Genomic DNA, 11,134 nt, shown 5'->3' with positions numbered 1-11,134 from the left:
TGACTGGATTGCCTACATATGTAGAATTGCTCGCAATGTTTCGTAATTATATACTTTTGTTGAAAAAGTATGAATAAAATCTCTTATTAGTTAGATGTGATGTAGATGATAAACTTATATAAGATAATAGAACTCCTATTATCAATTTATAAGTGATATTAGTTTATTAGAGCGTCAAATCGTTCGGAGTCATGGAGTAAAAAAAAAATATTTAAGATAGGATGGAAAATACAATAATCTAATCTTATCTTGACCCATAAAAAAATTCAAGAGCACCAAAGTGAAACGAAAATAGACAATAACTATATTTTTCGTCCTATCCAATCGTAAGATAAAAAGAATGAGAGCCCCACTCCACCTATTTCTCAACTCTCCTACCTAACAAAATAGTAACCGCAGGGTATGTGGTTTCACTTATAAGAATGCCACGGCTTATTATTTTCTATTATGGCCAGACATAGGCTGAGACAAATGGTTTTGTTTATTTGTGTGCAAATTATTTGCAAAGAAAAACGTAATTAGAAAGCAAAGACAAGAAGCTATATAGCTTAACTTTGAAGTTAAAATTTGGTTTCTTAGTACTTATTTCTACACGTGCCACTTATAATCTATAGACTCTATCAAATGAATACCTAACATCTTTTAACTAAACTTTCCAAAACTTTGTGGATGAGGTCGAAAATTTTTAGCTAACGTCAATCAATATCAAACATGTTCGAATAATCGAACCAGCTTCATGTTGTTGCTTGGGTCATTTGGGAGGTTTGCAAAATTATTGTTGGTTAGTTTCTTCAATCAACAGATATATATTTATGTGACAGGTGATTTAACTTGGATGCTAGGTATTTCAGTCAAGCCCGATCCTGGGCCGAGGCCAATGGGGCCCGTGTCTCAGGCCCAAGACCATAGGGGGCCTAATTTTGACCCAATATCTTTTATTTTTATTTTTATTTTTATTTTTTAGCAATGCCTACCTGCCGGCCCAAAGGGCCAAAAGCAATTATCCAACAAGTTCACAATCCATTTACCCAACCCAATTTACATATCCATTATCCATAATCCAATCCAATTAACAAAAAATTCCCAAAATCTGATTTTGAAATACAATAAAAAATTTCCAAAATCTGAAATACAGCAGCCTGCTTGACATGCTCGTCAGTCGTCGCCTCAGTGTCGTCTCCTTCAGGTCAGTGGTTCACAAAATTTTTGAGAAGTCGTTCGAAGTCTCAAGTCTATAGCTCTTCTACTTTTGAGTTGCCTCTTCACTTGGACTTGGTAGTTCTGCACCATACCGTTGGTGGCGGAAATCTACCAATCTGGACTAGTGCTACCAACACCCTCTGCTATTGGCCAACACCTTCTTTTTCCTCAATGTTAATCTTGGTTTCAGGATTATTAGGCTTCTTCAATCGAGCCATTGGGTGGGTAATTAAGCTTTTTTACCTTGTGCATCCACTTTTTATCTCTAATCTGACTCGTTGTCATTTTGGGTATTCAGCCTATTCCATCTTAATCTAGTAGTGGTATAAATGCTCATTATCAGATAACCTTTTTTTTTTTCTAAATCTTTTTTTGGGTTTTGAATCTTGTGTATACCATCATCGTGGAAGGTGGATCCACGGCATTTTTCCTAAGGTGAAATTTACTACAGAGAAGTAAAGTTTGAAGAAAAAGGGAATTTATATAACTATAGTAGGATGTAAGCAAGTAGTTGAATTTTTGCAGAAAAAAGGCTTAAATATTGCCAAGACTAAGAATCTAAGATCTAGTGATAGGGGAATTAAGGTCTTGATGTCTAATAATTTGATTTCTGTAGCTTTTTACAATTTTACAGACTTCAACAGGTTTTCATTTTATAGTATTTTCATAGATTTTGAACTTCATTTCAAAATCTTCTCTTCACTTAAAAAAGTCGAATAGTCTATATAATATAATTTATTGCATAATTCGTTTTTTCTATAAATTATTTATCTTCACTTCACTCGCGATCTTATATGAACTAAATAGCTTTAATTCTAAGCTATTGTATGCTGTCCGTTTTATTACATTTCCTTTATGTATTATTGTTTCCTTTATATAAGCTAAGGAAACTTTAAATTTCCTATATGTATAATAGTTTCTAGAGCAATATAATGTTAAAAGAATTGTGATATTTCCTGTTTATGTGCCATTTCTTTATTATATATACTTCCAGTCAAAGGGGGAATGGAAATTGAATACTCTTCAACAAGATACAACCAAAAAAAGAAAGAAAAAGACTAGGAGAGCAATGATAAATGAAAATCAAATCATAGAAGAAAAAGAACACTTATTTTGGAATTTTGAGGGGTTTCATAGATTTGATTTTCGATTGTCCATTGATAAAAGACTTTTGGTTCCTATTAGATTTAGTCTATTACGGTATCAACTATTCAAGTTAACATTTTCAGGCGCTTAAAGTATAGCAGAAGCCAGAATGGAATATGAGATTTAGATTGGATCCTGTATTTCAAGAATTTAATCAAGCCAATAGGCCATAGCTCATATGTAAGTTGGCACTTTTAGCTAAACTTAAATTTGATAATGTATAAGTAAAAGTATCATAATTTTATATAAATTTTTGTTTCAATATTTGAATTATATTTGTTATTTATCATGTATCATGTTATCGGGCTTAGTAGATTATCTCTTTATGTTTGGATATGCATTTGAAAAGGTATAAATACTTAAAGGAAATTTATGTAAAAGCTTGTGGTTAAACAAATAAAGAATAAATGGATTCAGAGAATTCTTTTGACTTGGATTCATGATCATGACCATAGCTATGTACTACTTGTTATGATCAAATTTCAGTCATCTCATTTTAAAATTAATTGGTATCTTGTAAGGATAAGCTATACCTTTTATTATTATAATATTCTACCATCATTTGAGTGATACAACCACTTGATTTAAAAGCGATCGTGTTGCACCCTAATATTTTTAACATAAAGAGCACTATCAAAATTCACTAAATGCGCAAATGAGCATAGTCTATATGCACTAGTTTCATATCTTAAATCTAAATGTGAAGAATTATATTTAATATTTGCAAGGTTAAATTTCCAACATTAGCTATGAGTTATTTGTTCACGAGTTTAGATTTACCATCTCATTTTTGTTGTCTCCGGCAACACCCACAGGCCACTAACCACACAGACAAAAGATCGGCTCTGCTGGGATATTGTTTGAACACTTGAACTCTACAGTCTACTCTAGGGTAAGTTCCAAGATTTTCACCAAATTGTTCATCGGTTTATTGTTTTGTTGACCTGCTTTTGGGAAAGTGGCTCAAGCATTGATTCTCATCTATTAATAAATGATAAGCCAGACGCCAATTCAGCTACTTTCTTAGCACCTTCAGTCAAGTATTGACCTTCAAGGCTTCGAGTCTTTAGTCCATTATTCTGTCAAGATTACAGGAATCCTTCAAAAGAGGCCTAGCCCATTCCACCAAGTTTTGCTCTCTACTTGGACGGTTCTTATCCATCCTTTACTCGTTGTTTCTTTCATTTTAATCCATCGTATGCTTGTTATTTCCTTACATATTTCTTTTTGCTATATTACAGCATCATTGACACAATTCAAAAATTTCTTCAAATCGCGATCAGCTTACCACCAGTTCAGATAAAGGGATCATTCTCAAAGGTGTAATTCTAAAATTTTCATCAAAATTCCTTTTCTCAGGTAAGCAATGGCTTGCCCTAAGTAGCTATGTTAGAGATTGAAAATGTTTGAAGCCTTGCCAACTTATATAATTGCAGCCTGGTCGGCTTATATGATTGTTTATTGTAGAATGAACAGTTGCACTGGCGCACATAGTAACTATATTGGAAACTATAATTGTGAGATGATTGAGATATTTTGTAATTGTTTTTTATGTTAATCATTGGGCATTAGATATACACTCCTATACTATGCCTCCTAAATATGAGTCTGGTGCTCAAAAGAGGAAAATGAAACAAAATGAAATTGCATTAATTCAAAGTCAAGTAGGAGATATTAACAAGTACTTCAAAAGTACCAATGTAAATAAATTGAATGAGGATGACGTAGAGATTCAACGTGTCCATGTTAATGAAGTAGATGATAAGGATGAAGAAGTAAGTCAACCAGTCGATGTTAACGAAGTAGACGATAAGGAAGAAGAATTGATGAAGCCCGCCTCTAATAATGAAGAAGATGATAATGAAGAAGAGGGTTGCTTTTTTCTAAATTTGGATGATCCCGGGAATTGAGAAATCATTGATCAAAGAACAAGGGATTACTTAGTTGAAAGAGGTCAAAAAAGAGTTGATGACATCTCGTTTTCGAAAGACTATACGAATAGACATTTCGATTTTTCACAATATAAGCGATTGCTACCAAATGGACAAACAGTTTATAGAAGATGGCTAGTATATTCAGTGTCTATAGACAAGATCTTCTGCTTTTGTTGCAAGCTATTTAAAACACCAATAAATGTGACCAAAGTGATGGATTTAAATATTGACATAATTTGTATCGGTCTATTAAAAGTCATGAAGGAAATGAGGAGCATTTACGTTGCATGACTAGCTGGATTGAATTGGAAAATAGGCTTTGAACAAAAAATACAATTGATAAAAGCGTTAAATTATTTATTGATGTTGAAAGAGAACATTGAAGACATGTATTAACAAGGATAATCGCTATTTTGAAAAGACTTGCGAAAAACACATTGTCATTTCGAGGAGATGATGGAGGCTACATGTTGAGAACAATGGCCTATTTTTACAAATAGTGAAAATGGTTAGTGAATTTGATCCAATAATGCAAGAGCACTTTCGGCGGGCTAAAGCAAGAGAGATTCAATATACGTATCTTGGCAAAAAAATTCAAAATGAGTTGATACAGTTGTTGGCTAATAAGGTGAGAAGTTCAATTGTCAAGAAAGTTAAACATGCAAAATATTTTCACAGTTATACTTGATTGTACTCTAGATGCAAGTCACAAAGAGCAAATGTCTTTAATTGTACGATTTGTAGATGATTCGGCAAACTTACCTACAGTTGAAGAACATTGGCTAGAATTTTTGAAGGTAGATGACACAATACGACTTGGACTTGCAACCAAGCTTCAAAAGGTTTTGATAAAATTTGATCTCGATATTGATGATGTTAGAGGGCAAGAGTATAACAACGGATCTAACATGAGCGAGAAATACAAAGGTGTGCAAAAAAGAGTCCATGAAATGAATCCCCGAGCTTTCTATACTCCATGTGTTGCTCATTGTCTAAAGCTAACATTATGTGATATGGTAAACTGTTGTTCCAAAATTGTATCCTTCTTCAAAGTGATACAACGTATCTATACATTGTTTTCCTCTTCTACTAAGTGATGGAAAATTTTAAAAGATAATGTACGAGGGTTGACAGTGAAGCCATTGTCACAAACACGTTGGGAAAGTCATGTTGAGAGTGTGAAGCCTATAATGGAGCAAATGTATGGATAAAAGATGTATTTCTTGATTCGGTAGAAAGTAATGAACATCCTAAAGTGAAGAGTGAAGTCGAGTCGTTAGTAACACATGAACTTCAAAATTTTGAGTTTTTACTTGGCATGATAATCTGCAGGTTGTTGCATGTTGTCAATATTGTGAGTAAATTTCTTCAAACCGAATCCATGGATATTGATCATGATATCGACCTCTTGCAAGGACTTATTTCATTTCTTGAAGAATATAGAGAAATTGGATTTTCTATTGCTAAGGATGAAGCGACAAAAAAGGCAAGCGAAATGGAAATTGAAGTTGTATTTATAGAAAAACGCATAATTCGAAGAAAAAACCAATTTGATGAAAGCAGTAGTGATGAGGTAAAGCAATCAGCAGAAGAATCTTTTAGAGTTGAGTACTTTGTTTTTATAATTGATCAAACTCTGTCTTTTCTGAAGACCCGATTTGAAAAATTCAAACAATATGGTGACACATTTGGATTTTTGTTTAATTTGAAAAAGTTAAGGAATGCAAATTTTTCAAGTTTATTGAACTCTTGTATGAATCTTGAGAAATATCTTCAACATGATGGGCGTTCAGACATCAGTGGGGATGATTTATTTTCTGAGTTACAAGTCTTGAGGTATTATATACCAAGTGAAGCAACAAGAGCAATTGAAGTGCTACAATATTTGAAGACATTGAATGTTTGTTTTTCAAATACTTATATTACTTACAAAATTTTGTTAACCATATCAGTTACATTTACATTTGCGAAAATAAATTTCTCGAAATTGAAGTTGATCAAGACCTATCTCCGATCAATTATGTAGCAAGAAATATTAAACGGGTTGACTATGTTATCAATAGAGAAAGAAATGGTTGAGCGGCTAAATTATTCAGATTTGATTGATGTTTTTGCCTCTAAAATAGCAAAACGAATAATATTTAACTAATTATTTCAAACATTATTGGTTTTGATAGTTTATAATATAAATCTTTTCTACAATATATTTAGTTGTTGTTTTAATGTTAGTTTTTCAAGTTAGTAATGGGTCGCATAATACATCGTTGAATTTTACATTTACGTTGATTTCGTCGGGGGCCTAATTTACAGACTTCGCCTCAGGCCCCGAGAATCACAGGACCGACTCTGATTTCAGTTGATGAGATTCACTCGTATAGGAGAGTTTATTAGACTTTTTTCATATTCGCATTTGTTAGTATGCATGCAATTGGTTCCTACTAAATTGTTTGACTCGCTTCTATGTTTCAACTGCTCATTATGTTCACACTCAAAATGCATTAGGTTTTGATTTAATTAATGACAAATTTTGGTAGACCTAACAACAAATTTTATACTAATTAATAAAGTTTGCCTTGAAAGGTTTGCCAGGACATATACAATACACAAATACAATTGAAAATTCCTAACAAATTATGGTATATGCAGAGACGGAGTGGGGGGGGGGGGCAGCACTGGGCTAGCCCAGTGCTACCAAAACCCATGTCCATTACAAGCCCAAAAAAATGTTAGAAAATTTTTAGTTTTTGTCCATTAGCCCACCCATTTTGTAAGTTCAACTTGGCCAAAAAAATTATTTTAATACCCAATAGGCAATAGCCCATTGCCCAACACCCAATTATACAACAAAATGAACATATATCCTTCACTTTCATTCCACCTGCCCTACTGCCCAGATTTACGCATCTCTCTCTCTCTCTCGGTCTCTATCATTTTTATTGAAAATTTTGAAAACAAAATTCCCAAATATTTGAATAGCCCTAATAGGCTAATTCCAAACCTTTCTATTCTTTTCCCTAATTATCATCTCAAAGGAGATTGTTGGCCACAAAAAGGAAGAAGAACAAGTGAAGTTTGATGAGTTTTGGTCGGCTGTCGACAACTCCTTTGATAATTCAATTCAAACCCCATTTTTAGCCAACAACTCATTTCCTTCGATTATTGGTTAGTAATTGTGGCCCTTTTTAATACTTGTGTCAAGATTTAAAATAACCCTTTTTTTGGGGAATTAAAACAATTTTTTTGGGCAAGGTGTTCTGACGTTTTAATTTTTTTTGCTATGTGTAATGTATTTGATTAATGATAATTTTTTATCTATGTTATGTTTATGGGTTATACTATCATGCTACAATTATATTTATTTATTTATTTTTTGCAAAAGGCATGCATTTGGTATTCGAAGTCTCCAACTCCCTGTTGATGATCAATATTTTGCCAGTGCCACTGTAAATAATTGGAATTAATTAGGCTTGCAAATTTTGCTAAACTTCAATGGCAATATTAATTTATAGAAATAAAATGAGGAAGAAAGTCTTTAACACGTCCTCCAGCATTATGTTCATTTATTTTTATATTTTTTGCTATGTTATGTTTATGGTTATAATTTTATTTATTTATTATTATTATTTTTTTTTACAGGCATTTGATTGGTTTGCTTTTAAAACATCTAAACAAGCTTAATAATTCATCTAATTGTCTCGTTCACTTCATCGGCAAGATGGCAACAAACTATGTAAGCACTAAGCAGGTATTTCGCTTGACCTTGATCACCTTGAATTGTATTTTACGTTGGATTATGAGTTTATGATAATACTTAGATTTGGTGTTGAATTTTTAACTAGTTATAATATTTTTGAAAGGTTAAATAAGTGGTTAAAATGTTGCTAGTGGATTGTTTTTGGATTGTTGGGATACTGAAGCGTTTTGATTTTTTTTTTATGCTTTTAGATTTTAATGTGGAACCAAATTGACCTCTTGCCAAGAAAAGAAGAACCTTATTATCTTTCTTTACAAAGAGCGACAAATCTGAGGGTGCTCCAACTCCTACGGAACCGAATCCTCCAATTGCATCTCCTGAAATTGAGCGGTCTTCATCTTTCAATGTTGAGTTAGAACCATCTTATTCTAAAGAAACGAGACCCAGGAAAAAAAAACAAATATATGAATATCCGTTTAATGAACGTGATCAAATTAGGCGTGCCTATTTAAAAGCTGAGCTTTATCAACCAAAACTTTTGGAGTATCAAAGCAAAGAACTTGGAAAACAGAAACGTCGATTTTAAGAGCATTGGTACAATCAGTATTCTTGGTTAGAGTATTCTCCTTCAACACATAAGGCATATTGCTTTTTCTGCTTTCTTTTTCTCAATGAAAGTATTCCACCTAATATTTCATTATTGGTTACTGTTGGATTTGATAGTTGGAAGAGGGTTGGCCAGGGAAGTAAATGTGCATTTCTTGTTCATATGGGTACAATATCTTCATCATATCATAATTGTTGTAAGAGAAGAGCTGAAAATCTAATGAAACCAACTCAACATATTGATAAGGTAATACACGCTGTATCAAGTGAGGAAAAATAGAAAAATCGTTTGCATCTAATGACCACAATTATGAGTGTTCGGTGGCTAGCACTTTAAAGTTGTTCATTTAGACGCAATGATCAGTCTCCATCTTCACTGAATCGTGGGAACTTTCTTGAAATAGTAGATGCATTTGGAAAAATGAATACAAAAATAGGAGAAGTTTGTTGGGTAATGCTCCAAAAAAGGCTACATACACATCTCCAGACATTCAAAAAGAGATTTTGAACATTATGGCTAACAGAGTAAGACAGAGAATTCGTAAAGAAATTGGGGATGCAAAGTTTAGTATTCTTGTTGATGAAACTCGAGATGCATCTTCTCAAGAACAAATGACTATTATCTTGAGATTTATGAATGGTAATGGAATTTTGACAGAGCATTTTTTTGCAATCAAAAGTGTTAGTGACACTACATCGTTGAATCTTAAAAATCAAATTTCTGATGTTCTTGATCATTTCAACCTTCAAGTGCAAAACATGAGAGGTCAAAGGTATGATGGTGCTAATAACATGCGTGGTGCTTGGAATGGACTACTAGCATTATTTCTTAGAGATTGTCCATATGCATATTATGTTAATTGTTTTGTCCGTCGTTTACAACTCACGTTGGTTTCAGTAGCTAGGGATATCGCAGACATTAATTCATTCTTTTCAGATTTGGACAATGTTATTAATATAATTGCATCATCTCCTAAGTGCATCAATGAGTTGAAAAACTCCAAAAAAAAAAAATTGAAATTGAACATTTGTTGGAAATTGGAGAACGAGAGACTGGAAGTGGGGCTAATCAAATTGATAACTTGCAACGAGCTGGAGGTACTCGTTGGTCTTCTCATTACAACTCTGTAAAGAGTTTGATTGATATGTATATTGCAATTTGCAAGGTATTTGAGTATCTTAGTGATCATTCTCCAAATGTAAGAACTCGGTCTGAAGTGGGTGGTATATACAAAAAATTGACAACATTTGAAGTTGTATTTATTTTGCATTTAATGGGCAGAATGTTGGCAATCACAGATGTGCTTTGTCAAGCCCTTCAGAAAAAAACTCAAGACATCTTAACTGTTATGAGATTTGTCCATACTACAAAAACCATCATTCAAGAATTGAGAGAAGATCGCGGGGAAGAATTTCTTGAAGAGATGAATTGTTTTTGTTCAAAAAATGATATACATATATCTGACTTTCATGGTTCATACATGGTTGGTCGTTCTCGTGGTTTTGAGTATCCTACCATCGAACATCATTACCACTTCGATATTTTTAATGTAGCCATAGATTTTCTGATGACAGAGTTAGATACAAGATTTAATGAGATATAATTAAAACTCCTTTCTCTCGGTATGGCATTGGATTCGAAAAATTCTTTTGAATCATTTAACATGGATAATATTTGCAAGCTTGCAAAGAAATTTTATCCTCAAGATTTTACACAGCAAGATATTTATAGTTTGAAAGTTGAGTTGCAACATTATCAGCATGATGTGATTTCTGAGCCTCGATTTCAAGTACCTACACTTTCTGATTTATGTCAAGAATTGGTTGCAAGTAGAAGATCGGAGAGTTACGTCAATTTGACTAAATTGATTCGTCTAGTATTGACACTACCTGTTTCAACAACTACCGTGGAGTGAGCATTTTCTACAATGAAACATGTGAAGACGAAAATTCGTAACAAAATGGATGATGATTTTCTTGTTGATTGTATGACACTTTACATTGAACTAGAATTTTCTTTGAATTTAGATTTACATTGTATTATTGATAAATTTTATGCTATAAAGCATCGTCGGTTGCAACTGTAACTGATAATATTATATTATGATTTTTTTTTGTTATTTATGAATTTTATTCGTACATTAAATTTCTAAAGTTTTACCCTCCGTAACATTAATTCCGGACTCCGTCCCTGGGTATATGTTAAATGAGACTTTAGGAAGAGGGGTCTTTTTCTAACAACAGGAATGGTGATATATGAAAATAAACATTTAGTATAATATTAAATGCAGAATTTAACCAGAACCCTAGAAAATATAGGAAATGTCCCACCAATGACAGCTGGGAATTTGGAAAAGTGGTTGAAGAAAGTATTACTTCAACTACATATGCGACTTTTACACGACTAAAAATTAGAAAGCAAAATTGTCGATTTACTTAATATTGCTTTTCAGTTCAATAGAAACTCACTTGTGATATCAACGTTCACGTTTAAATTGGACAACTAATAGAAAGTTTTTTAAATTAATGTTAATTGCTTAGAAGTGGGAACATG

At 32.8% G+C, this 11,134-nt stretch overlaps 1 protein-coding gene across 1 annotated transcript; it reads left to right on the top strand.

Moving 5' to 3' along the window:
• The first annotated feature begins 9,093 nt into the window (after positions 1-9,093).
• On the top strand, positions 9,094-10,184 carry LOC111398150 (zinc finger MYM-type protein 1-like). The gene is made up of 3 exons (XM_023025086.1): positions 9,094-9,678; positions 9,747-9,804; positions 9,880-10,184. The coding sequence occupies exons 1-3, from the start codon at positions 9,094-9,096 to the stop codon at positions 10,182-10,184; spliced, it is 948 nt and encodes a 315-aa protein (XP_022880854.1).
• The last annotated feature ends 950 nt before the right edge of the window (positions 10,185-11,134 follow it).

This window comes from Olea europaea, chromosome 8 (genome assembly GCF_002742605.1).
Source record: "Olea europaea var. sylvestris chromosome 8, O_europaea_v1, whole genome shotgun sequence".
Lineage (NCBI taxonomy): Eukaryota > Viridiplantae > Streptophyta > Magnoliopsida > Lamiales > Oleaceae > Olea > Olea europaea.
Note: the sequence above shows the minus strand (reverse complement) of the source record. Positions and strands in the feature narration are given on the sequence as shown.